Genomic DNA, 25,496 nt, shown 5'->3' with positions numbered 1-25,496 from the left:
TGCAACCTACAACTTTTTGGGATAGGCTGAGATTCTTTTCCTAAAGTGAAGAAGCCTATTGACGACTTTAATGAGGTTTATAAGGTGGCTGGTCACATTATCTATCACAGGGTAGGGTAGTCTAAAACTCAAGAGCATGAGTTATGGGGAAAGATTTAAAGGGAATTTGATTAGCAATATTTCACCTAGAGAATGCTGAGTAAATGAAACATGCTGTTAAAGGAAATGGTATATGGTGAGGCATGGTACATACATTGGGTAAAGTTACATTCTGTCGACATTGCTAAATACCTACATTTGTTTGTAAAACTAGCATTTCTTTGGAAAGACCTCAATTAACTTCAAAATGTAATGTTTGTCTTTGAATGTTGCAGGGAAGTACTGACTGCAGTCTTCTTTGGCTTGGCTTCGCGGACGAAGATTTATGGAGGGGGTAAAAAAGTCCACGTCAGCTGCAGGCTCGTTTGTGGCTGACCAGTCCGATGCGGGACAGGCAGACACGATTGCAGCGGTTGCAAGGGAAAATTGGTTGGTTGGGGTTGGGTGTTGGGTTTTTCCTCCTTTGCCTTTTGTCAGTGAGGTGGGCTCTGCGGTCTTCTTCAAAGGAGGCTGCTGCCCGCCAAACTGTGAGGCGCCAAGATGCACGGTTTGAGGCGTTATCAGCCCACTGGCGGTGGTCAATGTGGCAGGCACCAAGAGATTTCTTTAGGCAGTCCTTGTACCTTTTCTTTGGTGCACCTCTGTCACGGTGGCCAGTGGAGAGCTCGCCATATAATACGATCTTGGGAAGGCGATTGTCCTCCATTCTGGAGACGTGACCCATCCAGCACAGCTGGATCTTCAGCAGCGTGGACTCGATGCTGTCGACCTCTGCCATCTCGAGTACCTCGACGTTAGGGGTGTGAGCGCTCCAAAGGATGTTGAGGATGGAGCGGAGACAACGCTGGTGGAAGCGTTCTAGGAGCCGTAGGTGGTGCCGGTAGAGGACCCATGATTCGGAGCCGAACAGGAGTGTGGGTATGACAACGGCTCTGTATACGCTTATCTTTGTGAGGTTTTTCAGTTGGTTGTTTTTCCAGACTCTTTTGTGTAGTCTTCCAAAGGCGCTATTTGCCTTGGCGAGTCTGTTGTCTATCTCATTGTCGATCCTTGCATCTGATGAAATGGTGCAGCCGAGATAGGTAAACTGGTTGACCGTTTTGAGTTTTGTGTGCCCGATGGAGATGTGGGGGGGCTGGTAGTCATGGTGGGGAGCTGGCTGATGGAGGACCTCAGTTTTCTTCAGGCTGACTTCCAGGCCAAACATTTTGGCAGTTTCCGCAAAGCAGGACGTCAAGCGCTGAAGAGCTGGCTCTGAATGGGCAACTAAAGCGGCATCATCTGCAAAGAGTAGTTCACGGACAAGTTTCTCTTGTGTCTTGGTGTGAGCTTGCAGGCGCCTCAGATTGAAGAGACTGCCATCCGTGCGGTACCGGATGTAAACAGCGTCTTCATTGTTGGGGTCTTTCATGGCTTGGTTCAGCATCATGCTGAAGAAGATTGAAAAGAGGGTTGGTGCGAGAACACAGCCTTGCTTCACGCCATTGTTAATGGAGAAGGGTTCAGAGAGCTCATTGCTGTATCTGACCCTGACTGCAGTAACATCCCTTTAATACATCATCCTTTACATAGTCCATGAAAAAGTTATCTCCAGTAAAGGGTGTTTGTTTATGTTGTTTCCATATTGCAAATAAATTTAATTTCTGGCAAACCATTTGACCTATCCAGTTTACAAAAAAAAGGACAATCATTAAAAAAAACTGAACAGCAAATACTTTCGCCATCTAGTACAATATAAAAGACACTGAATTTAAAATACAATTGTTTGTGAGCATAGTCAGAACAAAATGCTTCAGAAGTTGCCATGTAAACAAAATGAACTGGAAATGCTAAGAGGTCAGGAGGAAACCAGAATCAGTGTTTCTTTGATGAGCCTTCATTCTGATGAGAATTCAACAACCTAAAACATTATCGCTTTCTTCTCACAAATACCACGTTAATGGCTCATTATATTTCAATGGATATTGGGCCTTTCTTTTGTCTATGTGATACAAAAATTTGAAGCAACTAATTAGTATTTAGTAATCCTAAAAATTAAGGATTCCTTAATTCTTACTTCTAAGGTACTTTCAACCTTGAAATAACAATTCAAAAGTTTCAAGAACATCCTGGTATTATCAAAAGAAGTTGTAGGTTGACTGGTCTCCCCAAAGTGAAATGGCATCAAAAGAGCAAGGAGTTGGGCTTTGGAGATTAACTGATAGGCAAATGGAATACAAAAAAAAAACAATCGAAAATAAGTTCAGAACTAAATTCAGGGAGCAAGTACAGACTTGCATGTTAAGGAATAGGAGCTTGCAGTTCTTAATGAGACATTTATTCTCTCCACAAAATAGACTTTATTCACAATAAATTATTTACAATAAAGAAAACCCTTTAAAATATTTTCACATCTGTAGTGTCAATCCTATCCATACATGCCCACCAATGTACATTGTTACATTTGTTCTATAAATTCACCATTAGCACCCCAGTGGCACCTTGTTGCTTCTCCCCCTATTATTTGAGGGACTTCCAGTCAGTTTCAGCCCTTCATTTCCTTGTGCATCCCCAAAATAGCCTGTAGATCAGAGAGTCTTCTGTCATGCTGCTGTTGGGGATGAACTGTGACAAGAATCCTTGAAATGAGATATTTAGGTGGGGAGAAAATAATCCCCAGTATCTGTTTGCTCTCCAGGATGCTCTGATAGTAGATAGTTTTAGCAGAGAACATAGCCCCGGTAATAATTTGCAGACCTGGTGAAAGATAATTAAACCTTGGTTGGATTAAATGATGAGTCAGAATACAAGTAGGAAGATTCAAAATCTGATTGGGTGGTACCAGAACAACAATCTTGCTCTCAACATCAGCAAGATCAAGGAGTTTATTGTTTACTTTAGGAAAAGAAGGCCGAAGAACCACACATTTGTCATCAACGTTAAGATGGAGGTGGAGTTCAAGTTCCTATAAGTCTCTATTTCAGAAGATCTTTCCTGGAACCAGCACATCAAATGACTATGAAGAAGTCAGACCAACACCTCTTCTTTCTAAGGAGTATAAGGAGATTTGGTATACTATCGAATACTCTGTCAAAGTTCTGCAGTGTTCTGTGAAAAGTATAGTGACTGGTTGGATCATAATCTGGTTTGGTAATTTGAGTGCCCAGGAACACAGAAGGCTGCAGAAGGTAATAAACATAGTCAGATCCATCACAGGCTTTGACCTTCCATTCATTAAAGACATCCATACGAGGCGCTGCGTCATGAAGGCAGCCATCATCATAAAGGACTGACATCATCCTGGTCGCACCTCTTGGTTAAAGAACACTTTCTTTCCATCAGCTTTCAGGCTCTTGAACCTCCATGTTGCACTAATCATTGTCCATTCTGACACAACAAAAAGACCTGCCACTTTTTTTTCTTTTACTGTGGTAATTGTGAATTTTTATTATGCATTTAGCTTTTGTATATATACTGTATATATACTGAAGACCCAACTGCGCTGGGTGGGTCACGTCTCCAGAATGGAGAACCATCGCCTTCCCAAGATCGTGTTATATGGTGAACTCTCCACTGGCCACCGAGACAGAGGTGCACTAAAGAAGAGGTACAAGGACTGCTTAAAGAAATCTCTTGGTGCCTGCCACATTGACCACCGCCAGTGGGCTGATATCACCTCCAACCGTGCATCTTGGCGCCTCACAGTTCGGCGGGCTGCAACCTCCTTTGAAGAAGACTGCAGAGCCCACCTCACTGACAAAAGATAAAGGAGGAAAAACCCAACACCCAACCCCAACCAATCAATTTTCCCTTGCAACCGCTGCAACCGTGCCTGCCTGTCCCACATCGGACTTGTCAGTCACCAACGAGCCTGCAGCAGATGTGGACATACCCCTCCATAAATCTTCGTCCGCGAAGCCAAGCCAAAGAAGAAATATACTGTATTATCTCTTTTTAATGTCAAAGTTCACATTTATTGTCAGAGTTCATGCATGAGATATAACACATTTTTTTCATGTGTACTACTGTTTGACAAGAATTTCAATGTAAGAAACTCATAACTATTATCATTATTACTGTGCTTCCTTTGAAGAAAGAAAGAATGACAATTATGTACAGACTTTCAAAGCTTTGATTGTCTTCCAAACACTCTAAACACTTTATAATTGTGGTAACTGCTGGAGGAACAAGTTCGTTTATTACCATTTAGTAGCACAAGTACATCCCAACAAAACAACGCTCTCTAATCTTCAGCGCATAAACATTCAAACACACAAATGATATATATGTGGAGTACATATATAAAAATAATTATACTGTACATTGTTTAATAAATAGTAGAGGCTTGGAGGGTTAATACCAGCAGTAAATTCAGTCATTCAGCAGTCTCACTGTCTATGAGAAGAAGGTGTTTCTCAGCCTGGTGGTTCTGGCTCTGATACACCTGGTGACACAGACAGCGTAGAGGCGGCATGGATAGCGCAACACTATTATAATGCCTGGGACACAGGTTTGAATCCAGTGCTGTCTATAAAAAGTTTGTATGTTCTCCCTACGTCTGTGTCGGTTTCCTCTCAGCCTTCAAAATGTACGAGGTTTGTAGGTTAATTGGGATATTTGAGCAGCATGGACTTATGGGCTGGAAGGGCCTGTAAAAGTGCTATATGTGTAAATTTGCAATTTAAATTTAAATTTCTTTCCTGATGGGAAAGCTGAAAGATGCTGTATGTGGGGAAATAGGGGTCATCAATGATTGTGTGTGCCTTCTTCAGCCGGCCAGTACATTTTGAGAGAGCTCTTTACAAAGTCAACAGGATGGTGGCCAGTGGCCTTGCCACCTCGGTCTTCTTAGGAAGTGTACTTTCTGTTGCTCATTCCTGATGATTGAAGAGACGTGTGTCCAGGATAGGTCACTTTGTTAAAGTGAACTCTAAGGAACTTGATGCTCTACTCTCACCACTACTGAGTTAGTAATGTGTAGTTGAGGGTAGTTATTCCTGGTCCTCCTGAAGTCCATGATCATCTCCTTTGTCTTGTCTATGTTGTCCATATTGAGAGTCAGATTATTATTCTCACACCATATCTACTGTTATGTCATCTGGAACTTGATGTCTCAGAAGGAGCTGGATCTGGTGTTGCAGTCAGTTAGTGTGAACAAGAACAGGCTGAAATGCTCCAGTGGTCAACATGATGGTGCTCAGTGTTCTGCTGCCGATCCAGACTTTTCTGTTAGGAAGTCTAGAATTCAGTTATAGAGAGATGCTGAGTCCCAGTAAGGACAGCTCCACTGTCAGCCTCTGGGGAATGATATTAAATGTCAAGCTGAAGTCGATGAAGAGCAATCTGGCATTTTAGGTGCCATCCTCCAAGTGGGTCAAGACGGAGTGGAGGGACAAGGCTATAGCATCATCAGTGGAACAGTTACATCCATAGGTGAATTGAAATGGGTCCAATGTCTCTAGGAGATGTGCTTTGATATGTTCCATTGCTAGATGTCCAAAGCATTTCATATTAGTTGAAATCAATGCCACAGGGTGACAGTCATTGAGCCCTCTTTGCTACTGGGATGAAACCCGTAGGGATTATTGACTGCTGCAGTGATGTGATGAAAATGTCAGTTGGTCTGCACAGTCCTTCAGTACCTGACCAGGTATGTTGTCTTGTCCTGCTGCTTTGTGTGGGTTCATCTTAGATAGGGTTCTCCTCACCTCAACCACAGCTATGCTGGGCTCTCGTTCATCAGTGGGACACGGAGCTTTCTTCAGACAGCCTGTTCTCTCATTGAACTGTTCATAGAAGATGTTCAGTTTGTCTGGAAGGGAGGTGTCAATATCTTTAACTTGCAGGGTTGACATGTGATCCATTATAGTCTTGATTCCTTGTCATATGTGCCTCCTGTTGCCGGTGTCGAACAGCTGTCTGTGGATCTTTGGTGTGTACCCACACTTGGCCTTCAATTACATGGGAGAGTTCAGCCCTATCTGATCTTAGTGCCATCTGTCTCCTGTCCTGAAGGCAGCATCACAAGTTCTGAGAAGTGCCTGGATCTCTGCATTCAACCATGGTTTCTGGTTAGCCCTGGTTGTGAAGCATTTGATCTCGGTGACATCCTCAATGCACTTGCTGATGTAGCCAGTCCCCGCACGGTGTGCTCCTTGATATTTACGGGACCGTAGTGGGTGGCCGCCTCCCTCAAAGCAGTTCTGTGCCCCCTCCACCTGGCCACATCCTGATCTCCATACCTTGAAGGGCTCAGGCCCGAAATGTAGGTTGTTGTATATCTTTACCTCCTATGGACACCGCAAGACCTGCTGAGTTCCTCCAGCATTTCTGTGTTTTTACTGCAATCACAGCATCTGCAGACTTTCATGTTTCACTTTATAAATTGGTCTTGTCTCAGTTAGATAAGTAATGTAGCAGCCACTTTGTGCTCATCTGGCGCTCGCAAATGATGATATGGTAATAAGCATAAGTCTGTTTTTAATGATGTTGAAAATTGACTAGAACACCAAAATATTACAATTCACTCTGCTTTACTTGAAAACAGGAACCATGACAGTGCAGACCTTCTCTTTATTGCAGGTTATGTTTACTTTTGTGTTAATGTTTTTAGAGTGGGTTGCAACAGTTAGATTGAGAGGGTGAAGAGAGAGAGGGCCACGCAAAAAAAAATGACCAGATTGAGAAAAGTTTGCCCAAGACAAGGATATGAAAGATGGAAGTGACTGAGTGATTAGGCAAACATACCACAACAGAAGAGTTGAAACTGTAAAAGTAAAATTGTTTTAGGGAGGGAGGCAACATAGGGTCATCAAAATCAGATCTGCGAGGCAGGGAAAGCGTTTCTTCCCGCAGGCTATGAGATTGATGAATGGTATCCTATATCTGAGTAAACCATCCCAAATATGTAGATATATTTATTTTAAATCAATGTTCTCAACCACCTTCTTTCCACTCACATACCACTTTAAGTAATCCCTATGCCATTGGTGCTCTGTGATGAGTAAGTGATTGCTTAAGATGGGATGTGAGTAGGAAGAGAAGGTTGAGAATCACTGCTCTAGACCCAATTGTTACTGAAATATTTGGCTTGAGAAAAATTGTCATTGGGCCATTTCCTTTGGAGTTACGAAACCATGCACATAATGAGTCAATAAGGTATGATTAAAACAGTGGTTTTCAAACTTTTTCTTTCAACCCACATACCACCTTAAGCAATCCCTTACTAATCATAGAGCACCTATGGCATAGGGAATACTTATGTGAGTGGAAAGGAAAAGGTTGAGAACCACTGCAGTAGAGGATGTAAAATAATGATAGTGCAAAGTGGCCATGTAGCATTGTGAGTGATTGACACCAGGAGAATAGAAAAGCCACAGCAGATGGTGAAGTCGAGGATCAGCAGAGAATGTGGAGTTTTAATGGAAGGAGAATCTTGCTGATACCGCTTATTGATAAGGCATTAAAAATGCAGCATGTTGATGTCATCAGCTTAGCAAATGTACATTAAGTCAATTCTAATTCTGTGTTAAAAGAACCAGTTGATTTACCCATGCCTGTCTGTCACTTCTTGCCATGGATTTGTTTCTGGACACGCATTAAAGCTGCACAAAACCTCTTTTATATTATTCGGAGGATTTTATATGATCAATGTGAAGCAACTTTTGTGCTAAAGGTGTAGAAAAGCATCATTTAATTTTAAAAACCAGCTTGCTGCCAGTGTGTCAAGAATGAATTGTATGTTCAATTGATTGTGTTTCTTTTTTTTGCATTATTTTCAAGGTCTGATTGTTATCATTTGGTGCTTCCTGCTGATCTAAGATTACAAGCTTAACAATTTGAATACAGACCTTTTTAAATCTTCACACAGGAAAGCCTGGGAAAAATAACTCAGCTTTTGCATTAAACAATGTTGTCCAGGAAGCTCAATTATGAAGCACATATTATTAAAACCAAAGATAACCAGAGGGAATGAGAAAGTCAAACATAAGCCCATAAGACGTAGGAGCAAAAATAGGCTATTCAGCCCACTGAGTCAAGAATAGGACTAATTGTTTAAAAGTTAATGCCCTAGTACTGTGATTTTCCCTGAAATAGTCAAGCCATTTGTTTTAATCTGTCAAAATCACCTTGGTCCTGGAAAGAATCCCATGAATTAAAAGGTGACCTTACAAATTAATAAAGGTTGGAGAAGGAAACTGTGGAGATTATGTTGACCTGACAACATCAGAAGGGCAATTTTTTAATTATAATTTATTCATGCAGCACAGTAACAGGCCATTTTAGCCACGAGTCTGTGCCACCCAATTTGGAGCAAATTAACCTACACACCCAGTATGTTTTAAATAGTGGGAGAAAACCGGAGCTTCCAGGGAAAACCCACATAGACACGGGATGTACTATTGATTCTATGTATTCTAAGATGAATTATTGAGGGTGTGTGATGCACGATCAATCGCACAAAGACTGAAGTTGCCGTAACTGAAGACTTCTATTTGCAAGAGATGGACAGCATCCCTGTGATGGTCACTCACACTGGCCCAGATTCAAACTGGGGGAAGGCTTGTGGCATGACAGTTTTTACGGAGAAGAAAGGGAGGAGTCATGAGCTAGCCAATGAGAGCAGGGTCAACCAGGAAAGGTGATGTAATTTACAATTGGCAAATATGTACAATAGTGGAAAATCACAACACAGTGGAGTTAACGTTTTTTGGAAGGGATTTTTTTTGACAAATGAATGAGAAGTTCTAAGAATGCAACTAGCACTGTAGAATGGGAGAAAAACAAAGAAATTTGAAATAAAATAGAAAATGCTGGAAAAACTCAGCAGGTTCAGCACTGAGGAAGGGATATAAATTAATTTTCAGATGGGGTGAAGGTGGAGAAGCGATGTGAAGAACAGTGAATTCTTGTGATAGAGCAAGTTGAGAAAGCTTTTTTAATTTTTAAAAAATTTTTCACACTATGAACATACATACAGCATGGAAACAGGCCCTACGGCCCAACTCATCCATGCTTACCAAGGTGCTCCTGAATTAGTTCTATTGGTCTGCATTGCAACTTTCCTATCCATTAACCAAATATCTTTTAGATGTGGTTACTGCACCCGGCTCTAACCACTTTTCCTGGCAGCTCATTCCATATGTATTAACCAAAATACACATAAACATTTCCCTCTTGAATATACACAGTGTCATTTTTTCCCCTTTTTCCCACTCCCCTCCCTACCCACTAAACGTTCAACATATAAAATACAATAAACCCATTAAACAATGTCACCACACAATTAAAATAAACAAGAAAATTGTGTCATCTACTTTTACACACATTTCGTCTTCTCTTTTTATCATTTTAGAGGGTGGAGGTCCGCGGTAGGCCCTCTCTGTTGTGTTCCATGTACGGTTCCCAAATTTGTTCGAATACTGTGACTTTATTTTTTAAATTATGTACGGTTCCCAAATTTGTTCGAATACTGTGACTTTATTTTTTAAATTATGTAATGCTCCAGAACTATGAGAAGTAACACAAACACGAGGTTACACATGATACAATATAATTGGTTACGCAGGCTATATATCACACCCCAAAAGTTAAATAATGGGACCCAACAGTATCAGATAGATGTTTTCGCTGTAAAGGAAACGGGAACAACAGTACATGCAATTTGGGCATGTGAGAAAGTGGAAACGTTTTGGGAAGATCTAAATCAGGTATTAAATACAATACCAAAAAATCCAGAGATCTTTCTTTTAAGTAATATAAGAAGCAAAGAATTAGGCCTCAAACTGGATGAAGTGCAAAAAAAGATTTATTATGATAGCCTTAGCTGTAGCAAAAAAATGTATAATGTCAACCTGGAAATCAGAGCCTGAGAGTACAGCAATGGTACATAGAAATGAATAAATGTATTCCATTAGAAAAAAAATGTTGAGAAAGCTTGATGGCAGCAGTTTCCAACACTAAGCTCCTTGATCAGTGGTGCGACTCGCCCAGGGGGCCAGACTTGTATGATTTAGAAAACAGAGCTAATGTGATATAAAAACAGGCCTGACACACGAAAAAAAAATTAATGATCTTCCAAGTGCTTTTTCGATATGAGAACATGCATTTATCAAGAAAGGGAGTTTGCCCACTCTGCTAGTAGAACATTCCATATCTTCTGCAATGAAGTAGTAAACTACAGAATGTTATCAGTAGCATGTATCTGCAAAGACAACCTGCAAGGAATCTAAGACAGGGTTTCTGATAGAGTGTATTCCTGACTTTGAGAGCATTGCAGGCTATTTTTACTTCTTGAGGAATGTGTTAATCAGAATAAGGTTTCCTGGAAGAATCAGGTTGCTGCAGAGAAACCAGGAAAGTTGACGATGGAGAGGCTGTGGATGTTGTCTACATGGAATTTAGTAAGGCTGTTGACAAGGTCTCATATGAGAGGTTAGTCAAGAAGGTTCAGACACTAGGTATTCATGATGAAGTAGAAAATTGGATTCGACAATGGCTGAATGGAAGATGCCATTGAGTAGTGGTGGATGATTTCTTCTCAGAATGGATTCTGTAACTAGTGGTGTGCCTCAGGGATCGGTACTGGGACCATTGTTGATTGTCATCTACACCAATGATCTGGATGATAGTGTGTTAAATTGGATCAGCAAATTTGCAGATGACACTAAGATTGGAGGCCTTGTGGACAGTGAAGAACGTTTTCAAAGTTTGCTGAGGGATCTGCACCAACTGGAAAAACGGGATGAAAAATACCAGATGGAATTTAATGCAGACAAGTGTGAGGTATTGAATTTTGGAAGGACATACAAGGTAAATGGTAGGGCATTGAGGAGTGCAGTTGAATAAAGGGATTTTGGAATACAGGTACATAATTCCCTGAAAGTGGATAGAGTTGTAAAGAGAGCTTTTGGCATATTAGTCTTCAGAAATCAAAGTATTGAGAATAGGAGTTGGGATGTTAATGTAAAGTTGTATAAGACATTATTGCAGCCAAATTTGGAGCATTGTGTGCAGTTTTGGTCACCTAACTACAGGAAAGATTATAAATAAGGTAGAAAGAGTGCAGGGAATATTTACTGGGATGTTGCCTGGATGTCAGGAATTGAAAAACAGGAAAAGGATAAACAGGTTATGACTTTAATCTCTGGCGGGAGGAAGAATAAGGGGAGATTTGATAGAGGTATTTCAAATTTTAAGGGGGATAGACCGAGTTAATGTAGATAGGCTTTTTCTACTGAAAGTAGGTGAGATACAAACCAGAGGACATGGGTTAAGGGTAAAAGGGGAAAAGTTTAGTGGGAACTTCTTCACACAGAGAGTGTTAGGAGTGTGGAATGAGCTGCCAGATGAAATGGTGAATGCAGGCTCAATTTTAACATTTAAGAAGAATTTGCACAGGCACTCGGATGGGAAAAGTATGGACGGTTTAGGACTGGGTTCGGGTCTGGGACTAGGCAAAAAAAATGGTTTTGCACAAACTAGAAGGGATGAAAGGGTCTGTTTCTGTGTTGTAATGTTCTATGGTTTTAAATGGATCAGAGGTCAATACACAGAACCATGAGTGCCAGAGAGAATCACTGGAGTCTCCAAACCTCCACACCGCCCCACCCCCCTGCCCCCCAATCGACATGATCTACTGGGATTGTTGCCTGAAGAGGGCACAAAAAATAATTTAGGCTTCCACCCTGCACACAGCATCTTTCAGATGCTCCTGTGAGGAAAGAAATACAGGATTATCAGAGCCAACACCAACTTGCTTCTTCCCACAGGCAGTGAGAATGATGAACAACCAAAAGAACTGCTCATGCTAACCATCCGAGGCTCTCATATTCATGAAACAGTATTTATTTGTTTGTTTGTTTGTTAATATGAATTCTTGACCTGCATATGTATTATTTGTCTGTATGTGCGTTATGTCTGGTGGTGTGCATGTTTTGCACCGAGGATCGGAGAATACTGTTTCGTCAGGTTATACATATAAAATTAGATGACACTAAACTTGATTGGACCTGAGGAGTCATGTGATGGAGTAGTGGCCGGTCAGGGAATTCCAGCCCTCTCCGGAAAAGTTGAAAAGAAACGCATAAAACACAAAGGTACAAGAGTAAAAATTAAAACAAAGGTGAGAAGAAAATGGCAGCGAAGAGAGAAAAGTCGAAAACAACGGGAAGAAGAGAAGATGAAAGAACGTCGGAAGAAGAAGGTGGAGGCCTTACCTGTCCGAGGAGGCCCGCCGTGGAGAGAGAAGCCCGCTCCCTCAGGTCAGTGGAAGTCCCGGGCTTGGGACTACAAAAATGGCTCGCAGAGCCGAGTAAAAGTGCGCAACCGCACATGAAAAAAAACACACTGATGGGAGGAGGGAACAGCTGCGGAGTCGATCTCCACAGCTGAGAGAGACACCTGCAACACAGCAACAGGTGCAGAGCATGGAAAATAACGACAACAAGAAAGAAGAGGGGAAAAAGAAAACAAGGAAACAACAGATGGTCAACCCAGAGGAAGAAGAAGAAGAAGAACAGAAAGAAATGGAGGAAGAAGAGAAAGGCAAGACAATGGATATATCTTTTTTTAAAGAATATATGGAATCAGTGAAAGAATGGCAATTACAAGAATTTAATGAGATAAAAAGAAGAATTAAGAATGCAGAAGAAAAAATGAATAAAATAGAAATGGTCATATCAGAGATAGGAAAAAGAGTGGAAAATATGGAAGAACGAGAAATAATCGTAGAAATGGAAGTAGAGGACTTAAAAAAGAAATTAGAAGAATCTAATAAAAAAGTTAAAGAGGCACATGAGCTGTTAGCTCAGAAGATAGATATAATGGAAAACTATAATAGAAGAAATAATATAAAGATAGTGGGCCTTAAGGAAGATGAAGAAGGCAAGAATATGAGAGAATTTATAAAAGATTGGATCCCCAGGGTCCTAGGAAGACCAGAATTACAGGAAGAAATGGAAGTAGAGAAGGCACATAGAACATTAGCCCCGAAACCAAAACTGCAGCAAAAACCAAGATCCATTCTAGTAAGAATTTTAAGATATACAACAAGAGAAAATATATTGGAGAAAGCAATGAAGAAAATAAGAGAAGACAAAAAGCCACTGGAATACAAAGGTCAAAAAAGTTTTTTCTATCCAGACATAAGTTTTGAACTCCTGAAGAAGAGGAAGGAGTTCAATACAGCAAAAACGATCTTATGGAAAAAAGGATATAAATTTATGTTAAAGTACCCAGCGGTACTTAAAATAGTTATTCCAGGGCAACAAAACAGACTATTCTCGGATCCAGAGGAAGCACGAAAATTTGCAGAACAACTACAAAACAAGCAGAAAGATGAAGACATGTAATGAGAGTAAAAATGATCACGAACTATATGTATGTGAGTATATGGGTATATATATATATATATATATATGTGTATACATGAGTGTATCTGTATTTAGAGGAAAATATATAGAGTATAGATAAGAATTAATAAGGGAATAGAGGGAATAAGGAGGGAATTAAAAGAGTGACCTTTGTTATATATGAAAATTGAAATCTTTTCCGGGGGGGGCTGGGTGGGGAGGAGTTACGGTCACTGCAAAATCCGTTGACGCTTGCGAGTGAATTCGCAAATCCAAATGGAGAGGGGAGATGTGGTTGCCCGGCAAGGGATAAAGGGCAACTCAGGAGGGGGAGGGGAGAATGGGGTTAAAGAAGTTTTAAGTAGGAAAATAAGGAAAATGTTTGATGTTTTAGAAATGTTTTCTTATAAAGTGTTCAAAACAAGAAAACAGAAATGGATAAGAAGGAAAGGTGATGATGGAGAAACTGAAAGGGAAGATAAACAAAGTATGAAATGGCTACGTTGAACTATATGACTTTAAATATTAATGGAATACATAACCAAATCAAAAGGAAGAAACTGCTAAATTTACTGAAAAAAGAAAAAATTGATATAGCATTTGTGCAAGAAACACATTTAACTGAATTGGAGCACAAGAAATTAAAGAGAGATTGGGTAGGACATGTAACAGCAGCGTCGTATAATTCAAAAGCAAGAGAAGTAGCTATATTAATCAGTAAAAATATACCAATTAAAATAGAAGAGGAAATAATAGATCCAGCAGGGAGATATGTAATGATAAAATATAAGATATATTCGGAGTTTTGGAATCTACTCAATGTATATTCACCTAACGAAGAAGATCAAAAGTTTATGCAAGATATTTTTTTGAGGATAGCAGATACGCAAGGGAACATAATATTAATAGGAGGGGATTTCAATCTTAATTTGGATTCAAATATAGACAAAACTGGGAAAAAAATTAACAGAAAGAACAAAGTAACCAAATTTATAATTAAGTCGATGCAAGAATTGCAACTTTTGGATATATGGAGGAAACAATACCCAAAGGAAAAGGAATATTCATATTATTCGGGTAGACATAAAACATACTCAAGAATAGACCTATTTCTGTTATCAGCTCGTATGCAAGATAGAGTAAGAAAAACAGAATATAAAGCTAGAATATTATCGGACCATTCACTCTTGATATTGACAATAGAGTAAGAGGACATCCCTCCAAGAATGTATAGATGGAGATTAAACTCCATGCTACATAAAAGGCAGGATTTTAGAGAATTCATTGAAAGACAAATTAAAATGTATTTTGAAATAAATACGGAATCAGTGAAAGATAAGTTTATACTATGGGATGCAATGAAAGCGTTCATTAGAGGGCAAATAATAAGTTATGTAACCAAGATGAAGAAGGACTATAATCAGGAAACAGAGCAGTTGGAAAGGGAAATAGTAAATATAGAAAAAGAATTAGCAATGAAGGAAGATACAACTAAAAGAAGAGAATTGGCAGATAAAAAAATAAAATATGAAACACTACAAACATATAAGGTGGAGAAGAACATAATGAAGACAAAACAGAAATATTATGAACTAGGGGATAAAACGCACAAAATTCTAGCATGGCAGCTTAAGACAGAACAAGCTAAGAAAATGGTATTGGCATCAAGGAAAAAAGACAAACAAATCACATATAATCCAACGGAGATCAATGAAAACTTTAGAGAATTCTATGAACAATTATATCAAACTGAAAACGAAGGGAAAGAAGGCAAAATAGATGAATTTTTAACTAAAATTGAACTACCAAAATTACAAATAGAGGAACAAAATAAATTAACAGAACCATTTGGAATAGTAGAAATACAAGAGATAATAAAAAAACTACCAAATAATAAAACACCAGGAGAGGATGGATTCCCAATAGAATTATATAAAACATTTAAAGATTTATTAATTCCTCCCCTCCTGGAAGTAATCAACCAGATTGACAAAACACAAAGCTTACCAGATTCATGTAAAACAGCAATAATTACAGTAATACCAAAGCAAGGGAAAGATCCACTCGCACCAGCGTCATATAGACCAATATCATTACTTAACACAGATTATAAGATAATAGCTAAACTATTAGCAAACAGATTAGCATATTATGTACCTAAAATGGTAAATCTAGACCAAACTGGATTTATTAAAAAAAGACGCACAACAGACAATATTTGTAAATTTATTAACTTAATTCATGCAGTAGAAGGGAGTAAAGTGCTAACAGTAGCAGTTGCTTTAGACGCAGAGAAGGCCTTTGACAGAGTAGAATGGAATTATTTATTCAAAGTATTCCAAAAATTCAGTTTACCAGAGAAGTATATTAATTGGATTAAAGCATTATATAAGGGGCCATTGGCGAAAGTGACAGTAAATGGATATATATCAAAGCAATTTAACTTAAGCAGATCAACAAGGCAGGGATGCCCACTATCACCCTTATTGTTCGCGTTAGCTATAGAACCACTAGCAGAATTGATAAGAACAGAAAATAATATAAAAGGGATTAAAATAAAAGACAAGGAATATAAAATCAGTTTATTTGCGGATGACGTGATAGTATACTTCACAGAACCAGAACTATCAATAAAAGAATTATATAAGAAATTGAAGGAATATGGAGAAGTGTCGGGTTACAAGATTAACGTAAATAAAAGTGAAGCAATGCCAATGAATAACACGGATTTCTCAAAATTTAAGAAGGAATCACCATTCAGATGGCAAATGCAAGCAATAAGATACCTAGGTATACAAATAAATAAAAATCTCGGCCATCTATATAAACTCAATTATTATCCACTAATGAAAAAATTACAGGGCGATTTAGAGCAATGGAAAGATTTACCATTAACACTAATAGGAAGGATAAACTGTATTAAAATGAACATTTTCCCAAGGATACTATACCTATTTCAGGCATTGCCAATACACTTGACAGAGAAATTCTTCAAGGAGTTAAAGAAAATAATAAGGAAATTTTTATGGAAAGGGGGGAAACCAAGGATAGCACTAGATAAATTAACAGAATGGTATAAACAAGGAGGCTTACAATTGCCAAACTTTAAAAATTATTATAGAGCCGCACAATTAAGATACCTATCAGATTTTTATCAAACAAGGGAAAAGCCAGATTGGACTAGATTAGAACTAGATAAAATAGGGGAAAAGATACCTGAACACATATATAAATGGGATGAAAAATTGGTACAACGTAGGAGTTCTCCAGTATTGCATCATCTGCTCAATATTTGGAAGAAGATTCATGTAGAAAGGAATAAAGCAAATTACCAATTACCAAAACTAATAATGACGCAAAATCAGTTACTCCCTTTTACAATTCTCCCTTTAGAGAATGGGAGAAAAAAGGGATCAAAAGAATAGAAAATTGTTTTTCAGGAAATAGATTATTATCCTTTGAACAAATGAAGGATAAATATAATATAACTCAAGATATAGTGTTGGCATATTACCAATTGAGATCCTACTTGAAGGACAAATTAGGAAGTAGTCTGAGGTTACCAGAAGGAAGTAACTTTGAATATGTGATTACAGATACAATGACAATCAAAATATTTATAACAAATATGTATATTAAACTGCAAGAAAAGGAGAATGAGGAAAAAAATGGTAAAACTAAACAAAAATGGGAACAAGATTTAAATATAAACATAAAGAAGGAAACATGGGAGAAGTTATGCTCTGGAACGATGAGAAATACAATAAATACGAGGTTACGTATGATACAATATAACTGGATACACAGGCTATACATTACACCTCAAAAGTTAAATAAATGGGACCCAATAGTATCTGACAGATGTTTTTGTTGTAAAAAAGAAATGGGAACAACAATTCATGCAATCTGGACATGTGAGAAAGTAGAAAAATTTTGGGAAGATCTAAACCAGATATTAAATAAAATTACAGAAAACAATATACCAAAAAACCCAGAGATCTTCCTCCTAAGTAACATAAAAAATAAAGAATTTGGACTTGATTTGGATGGTGCACAAAAAAGATTTGTTAAGATAGCTCTAGCCGTAGCAAAAAAATGTATTATGTCAACCTGGAAATTGGAAGATAATTTGAGAATACAATAGTATGTAGAAATGAATAAATGTATTCCATTAGAAAAAATAACATATAATTTAAGAAATAATATTGAAATATTTGAACAAATATGGGAGCCATACATGAAACACAATAGAGAAAACCTACCGGGGACATCTACCACCTAAATTAACGAAAGGAGAAGGAAATGAAAAGAATTAACTCAGTGGAATTTCTTGTTTATTTTTATTGAATGACAACATTGTTTGATTGTTTTAATGTATCTGAGATTTTGTACTTTAAATGAATGTCTACCTGCCCCCCCGCAGGTAGGGAGGGTGGGATGGGAGGAGGGGGCGGGAGAAAATGACACTGTATATATTTGAAAAGGAAAATGTATGTATCTTGGTCAGTGTGGTTTATGGTGTGAAAAATAAAAAATAAAACTTGATTGGACCTGAGGTTAATCCTAAATGTCAAGACTTTAACATTGATGTAACCTCACACCAATGTGAATGTAGTTGAAATGTACCACTAGGAATGAGCCCAAGGGCAATCATGAAGACACAGTACCTGTGCTAAAATTAATGTGAATGTGATGTAGCACTTGTACTGTGTTACCTATGTTTCTAGATCTGCTTCATCATAACAGCACCAACAAAATGTCCACTTTATCTTTAATAAATGTGATTATTTTAGCATATCTGTAACATTCAATGGCCTCATGAAGTAATGTAGTTTATGGTTTTCCAAAGGAACCACAGGCACAGTATGAGGTGAAGTTAAGGTTTCAAGTTGCAATGGTTCCTCATTAACTATTGCGCTGAAGATACAAACAATTTCCCCTCAGTGGTTGAGTTCATTTATTGTTGTTACCTCTGTTCTATCAGTTCTTATGAAAATATTTTAGAAAATATGGATATCTCGCGACACAATACAAGGAACATAGTTTAAAAAAAAAACAAGCATTTTAACATGGGGTAAGTTTGTGAATGAGAATTCACATTATGTCCTCTTTAGCAATTAATTTTCCATGCCATCTGTTGACAGCAAACTTACTCAATGTTTAATTTAGTTCTGCTATTCGGTGCTATTAATTTTTGTACCACAGGAATTAGACTGGGAATTTTCATATGGAGAATTTTATGCTCATCTAATTCAATGTGGGCTACTAACATGGAAGAATGCTATCTGCTCCCTTTAATTTTTAGTAAATTAGTGCAATAAATGTTAAAAGAATGCATAATGGCAATTGTAAGTGTGGTTGCAAATGTTTTTTTCTGATAATTTCTAAAATGTTTTATGTCAGTGGCAATTCTATATTAATTTTGTAGAAATATATTGGAGATAGTTCCTGAATGTATTCATGGAAACCATAGTAACCACACTATTTTGAGCCTATTATTTAATGTAAATGTTGAATGGGTTAATGCAAATACTTACTTTGATCAAACACAGTAAAATTTAGTACTGTATAGAATAGGAATTAGTACAATGTACAAATACCAAATGTTATTTTCATTAAAAAGACACGTACAATTTTTTGTTGTAACAGCTGATTATTTTGTGCATTTTCTTTGGTGTGTAACGTAGAGACATGCTTGATCAATCTGCTTCCGGACTAAGAAACGTTGTATCTCAATTGGAAAAGCAAATGGACACCATTGAAGAGGAAGGTACATATAAAATTTTAATTTCTGCTTGTCTATTCTTGCATTTTAAGAATGATCATAATTTTCAATGAAATGAAAACTCTTTGATAGCATCGCCATTAGTGGTGCCGATGTACCCCAAATGACTGCATAATATCTTATAAGGACCTTTTTTTTGCTGGATTGAAAGGGCATTATTAGATTAAAAAATAAACACTTTTCTCACTGGAAATGATAAGCCTGGTGAAACACCAGGCAAATTCTCTGGTGTTGAACTAAGTAGCTTTCAAATTCAAACAAAGCAAAGGTTGAAACAAATAGTTCACTAAAAACTTAAGCAAGTAAATGATTTAAAGGAGAGAGACTGAGAAGACTGAGTTTATAGTGGGCATTGAGAAAATTAGATCAGCACAGCACTTCCCAAACATCTGCAAGTTACACACTGTCCATACTTGGAATTATTGTACCGATCCTTCATTGTCACTGGGTTTAAATCTAGGAATCCTCTCCCACGAGCATTATGGGATTGTATGATAATGTAATGAGCATGTTGTCTTACACATTATATAAACTATCTGCACACCAAACTTCTTAATTGCTGCAATTGAACAGGAACTTGTAAGGAAAAAAATTAAATTAATTGAATTAAATTAAAAGAGGCAATAAGTACAGAAAATAGATAATAAATATTCACAATAATCCAAGTACAATAATGTGACATGCAATAGTGTAGACAGATTCTTTTTGGAGCTGTCGAAGCAGTCCATGATTAGTGCATCAAAGGGAGGTTCAAGAGTTGGAAAGAAACTGTTCTTGAACCATGAGGGTTCTTCACTGGAAGAGTTGAGATGATTCAAGAAGGGAGTTCCCCATCACCTTGAGAGCAGTTAGGGACAGGCAATAAATGCTGACCTTGGTGGTATAATAAATACTTCAAATGTATATTTATTTAGATGTGAGTTGAGAGAGGAGAGAAATTGATAGGGATGGTATTTCTTGTGTACATTTACAATCTGATCCCCTGTTTTTTTGTGGTCAACAGCTATTTCATATGACCACCGTGATATTTGGTCTGTCTGGACTTATTGGTGCTAATGTGACCAGAGTAAAATTTCTTGGGTAAAACCTTGTATGTTCCCTTAAATTATCACCAGATTCAGGGACCTTAAGAAATGAACCCATCTATACCTTCATTCTGTTAATGCACAGTGGGATTTGTAATGCATGTCAAATCTGAAGTTCAGCTGTAAGTAAAGCTTATTCCAATATTGTAATTTTAGCTTGGAAACCTTATTTTAAGTGATCTACTTTGCTTAAATATTGCAATACTAAACATGTTTGTGCAGAAGGGAACAGGCACCAAATAAGTTCAGAGAACAGTGTAAATAAAATTTACATTAGAATTTAGAATATCAAACTTGAAAGCCTGTGTGGTATGTGGGTGTTACTGTAAGGAGATAATTTATTGTCCACCCATATCTTCCTTTGACAAAGGAATTAATCATTTGTAGTAAGTACACCAGCAAAACTCTCCATGCATACTTTCAATGCTACACTCCAAACCCACACACCATAACGCAATGCCAAGTTTTTTTTCATTCATCCTAAGGAAATGAATGGAAAACCAGGTATGAAACTCAAGAAGAGTTGAATCTACAATTGGAGAGGCAAATCAAGATTTTAGAAGAGAAATTGGAGTGTACTCGTGGCAATCCTGTAGGTACGTACTTACACAAAAAAAAATTTTCTTCTTAGTGCACTTTATTTACTACAGATTGGGTCAAAAAATCAGATTAATGTAGTTTCCGACAGGCTGAACTCTGGTCAACAGCAAAGTAAATTCAAAACATCAAAAATACATTGAATAGAATAACTTAAAAGGTGATAAATATACAGACAAAATATCCATTGCTAACATTTGTTTTTGTAATTAGTGAATAACTGTTAGTTTAACTTTTACTGAGCTGAATTATTTTGAATTAAATTATTTTACATTATTGTTTTAGATAGATTGTCTTCTGTATATTCATTTGAGGAGATGCCAGTGGTAAGTATGATAATTTGAAATTTGTTGAAACTATATAAATACACAATACGTCATTATTATATTTACAGATGTGGTATTAATTCATTTTATGAACAATGCTTTCTCTCTGTGAGAAAAAAGCCTGTTTTTTTTTCTCCCTGCTTGCAAAACCACATGACCCTCTTAGAACAGGAAACTGCACTCAGACAGCCTGCAGCTCCGAACCTAATCCTCCAAGTTCTTTCATCTGTTGCTTTTCAAAACAACAATCCAGTAGTGAAGTCTCTATAGGCACTTCCCAAAGCTTTTGCAAAGGCACTCGGAACTGGCCTGTCTAACTTGAACAGAGCTCCAGTATTTTAAATGAGATCTGTTTTGAAGTGTTTATATGTGACCTACACTTAAAAAAAACTGCCACAATTTATCTCCTTTTAAACATATCTATATACAATATAAAACCCAACATAATCTGTCATATATTGACAACTCAATATACTGCCATAGAGTGAAATCTAGGGTTTCCATTGTACCTGTGCTTTGAGAAGCTGTGAAAGACATTGGTGGAAGCCAGGGGAATGTGAAATGGCAACATCAAACCCTTGTGTCCCATCTCAGGATATATAGATGCAGAAAATTTTTATTTGGAGGTCTAAGGAGGTTGTATTTTGTTCAGCAATAATGGCAAGGATACAACAGCTGTTGGATGTGGAACTGCAGGTCTCTTAAAGTCTTGTATCTGGTAGCACTGAACCTCCATCAAGGACCCTCCCATTCAACACATTTTCATCCCATCTATTTTTCTCTCACCCTTGCATGAAGGTTCTCCTTCAATTCTGTTGTATTGCTTGTCTTAACCATGAGAGAGTTTCATACTCCTTAATGAGATTGAAAAAATAGTACAGTAGTGCAGTGGTTGTACCTGGACGATTTAGTGACCTGGAATGCTATTAATATATGGAATAAAATGAATAATTATGACTGTGAAACAACTCTTCTCATTGCCTAATGTCCTTCAGAGAAAGGAACCTGCCAACCTGGTATGATTCCACGTGCACTAACATGGTTGATTCTTGACTGTTCTTTGACGTTTCAAAGAAATTATAATAAATGCTGATCCAGACAGTGGCATCCACATCTTCTGGAAGAACAATTAAAAACTTGCTATTTAATTATCATTCACTCTCAAAAAACTTGCCTACCCTTGCATCCTATGGTCACATTCTTAAAAATGAGAAAATTACTTTTGGACAAGTGTGTATTGTGTGATTTATAGTTTTATGTTTAACATTCAAGGGGTAAGTAAACAATTGATAATTTAAAGACTGCCATTGAAACTCCTGTAGTGAGCTAAGGGTTAACATTAAAAAAAAATTGCCAGTGTTATTTTAGAATCTACTGAGTGTGATCCTTTTGCATATTTGAGTCATTTTTATATGTCAGGACAGCTGGAGATCTAGAATTACAATTTCATGAGAAAGTAATTAGACACAATTTCCATATCAATCTTTCCTACAGGCTTGTGCGTGGGTGTTAAAGCATCCTCTGGCAGTAAGAGTGCTAGCCAAGCATAGTTAATAGTAACTCCACAGAGGCAGGATATGGTTGGTGTTAGCAGATTAATTTCTGCCAACAGGAAGATGTACTGCAAACAAAATGCTTACTTTCTTCCTTCACTTCCCTGTCTCCTCGAAAAGTTAACTCCATGTTTGTGCAATTCCATAGATATAGCTTATTGCTTAATGGTGCATCATTCAAATGCACCCACAGTCGATCTTGGCGACAAAGCTTATTAAGAATGTGTAAAAGAGAAACATTTCAATCATGATTCTCCCTTCTCCCAACCACAACACAGATGAATTCAAGAGTAGGGAGGTTATGATGAAATTGTACAAGGCATTGGTGAGGCCAAATTTGGAGTACTGTGTACAGTTTTGGTCACCAAATTATAGGAAAGATATAAACAAAATAGAGAGAGTGCAGAGAAGGTTACGAGAATGTTGACAGGATTTCAAGGTTTGAGTTACAGGGAAAGGTTGTGCAGACTGGGGCTTTTTTCTCAGGAGCGTAGAAGATTGAGGGGGGACTTGATAGAGGTGGTTAAGATTTTAAAGGGACAGACAGAGTAAATGTGGATAGGCTTTTTCAATTAAGAGTGGGGGAGATTCAAACTAGAGGGCATGGTTTAAGATTGAAGGGAGAAAATTATAAGGGGAACATGAGGGGAAATTTCTTTACGCAAAGGGTGGTAGGGATGTGGAATGAGCTTCCGACAGACGTGGTTGAGGCAGGATCATTGGTTACATTTAAGGAAAGACTTGATAGTTACATGGAGAAGAGAGGACTGGAGGGGTATGGACTGGGTGCTGGTCAGTGGGACTAGGAGGGTGGGAATTTGTTACGGCATAGACTAGTAGGGCCGAACTGGCCTATTCTGTGCTGTAAGTAGTTATATGTAATTCTTCACCACTTTTCATTTAAATAATGTGATTGGCACACTAAATTATTTTCTAATCAAAATTCCTAGCTAAAAATAAAATCCTTCAGCCAACTATTATGATCCTGTTTTTACTACAATATGGCCTCTGCAGACTTTCATGTTTCACTTCATTATGTTTCTTTAACCTAGTTTGCAGTCTTTACTTCAGCACAAAGAAGTTAGAAGAATGAAACAATAAAAGGATATCTTTTATTTTCAGAAAAATCTGGGTAACCTAATGATTTGTCTTCAAAAATTATTAAACATCTTAATGGAAAAGCATTACTAGGTACTACCAAAAAAAATAGTTGCCAAGAAATCCAATAGAAAATTCAGAAGCATATATAGTATGTGCTTAAGGGGAGGCTGAGAAAACATGAGGGAGAAAGAATGTCTAGGTTATGGTGATAGATTTGGATGTGAGGAGTCAACAATGACATAAGCGCCAACAGTGACTGCTTGGGCTGAAAGGCTAGTCTTTGTCATTGTGTTCATTCAAAACAGAGATGGATAGATTTCTGGACAACAACAGAATCAAGGGATCTGGAAGTAATACTGGAAAATAATGCAGAACTAATAGAGCCGTCACAATCTTAATAAACGGAATAGCAAGCTTCACAAGCCAGTCTGCTTTCTTATTCTTAATAAGTAGATGTGGCCAGTGGTGTAACAGTGTATCGGAAGTTTTTGATCTTTATTTAAATTGTCAGAAACTAGATACTGGTGATTCATGGGGCTATGTCTTCACTACATATTTTCATGCCACTCATTGAACACCTGTTGTAGATTCTTGTAACGGATCATTATAGCCTCAAGATAATCCACTGTACAGATGCCCAACATGGCATGAATATAAAAGCCCGCAGATCAATCAAGATTGAAGATTTGTCCTCGATGACCTCACACTGTAGTAGTGAGTGGAGGTTGTAGAGAGTGTTGGTAGCAGATTGGAGGGTGGAGAGGGATGATCTGTGCGAAGACTGGTGAGGTTAACAAGAGAGCCGGAGAGAGGTGGGAGGTTAGTATATGGTCATCTGGGATGTGATAATTGTCAGAGAATGAAAGGAGCAGGGAGAAAACCATTGAGGACTGGGGAGAAGTTATGAATCAGAGGAGGCTGGAGGAATTATCAGATGTGGGAGAAAGGATGGAGAAGATGCTCTGGAAGAGATCAACATCTAAGGCTGGTGGAAGTTAGAGGGTGGCAAAAGAATGAGGTGAACATCAGAGCAAGCAGGGGTGATCAGGAATTGGCAATGGAGAAGATTTGAAGTATATCAACGAGGCCAATGATAAATTGGAGGTATGGTCTTGAGGAAGAGATTGGTGTCATGATGATGTTTAAAGAGCTGGGAGAATGTCTTAGGGAGGAGATTGGAGGTGGGGCAGGGTGAGGAATAATCAAGACATTAGGACTGGTGTCAGAATATTGGAGGTGTGGGGGGGAGTTGGTTGGGAAAACAGGGTCATTAACAAAAAATGGAAATAATCGCAAGGATATGGAGAAGAGGTGAGAGGGGTGCGATGGATTTAAATAATAATGAAGGATCCACTTAATACTGCTGCCTTGTACTGCCCTTCTGCAGCCCAGGTTGAAAAATGTTGGAGAAGGGCTTAGTGTGTGAGTCAAGACCTGGACAAGTGTTAAAACCCAAGCCACTCATTCACAAGTCGTGTATGTGTGACACAGTATGGTGCAGTTGACACCAGTTATTCATGGTATCTTAAATAATACACATCCAACAGCCTCTCTGAATGCATGCATCATATAGGACTGGGCCGAACCAGTGCAAGTGGTATAAAAGTTGGAAGTGGCAC

The 25,496-nt window shown here is 38.0% G+C and overlaps 1 protein-coding gene across 1 annotated transcript in view; it reads left to right on the top strand.

The window, feature by feature from the left end:
• ccdc169 (coiled-coil domain containing 169) overlaps positions 1-25,496 on the top strand; it is a 72,666-nt gene that overhangs the window by 3,995 nt on the left and 43,175 nt on the right. Inside the window, exons 2-4 of the mRNA XM_069891686.1 lie at positions 19,118-19,200; positions 20,786-20,896; positions 21,183-21,223. Coding sequence (XP_069747787.1) covers positions 19,118-19,200; positions 20,786-20,896; positions 21,183-21,223 — 235 coding nt within the window. The remainder of the gene's footprint in view (positions 1-19,117; positions 19,201-20,785; positions 20,897-21,182; positions 21,224-25,496) is intronic.

Source organism: Narcine bancroftii, chromosome 7 (assembly GCF_036971445.1).
Source record: "Narcine bancroftii isolate sNarBan1 chromosome 7, sNarBan1.hap1, whole genome shotgun sequence".
NCBI classification, from domain to species: Eukaryota; Metazoa; Chordata; class Chondrichthyes; order Torpediniformes; family Narcinidae; genus Narcine; species Narcine bancroftii.
Note: the sequence above shows the minus strand (reverse complement) of the source record. Positions and strands in the feature narration are given on the sequence as shown.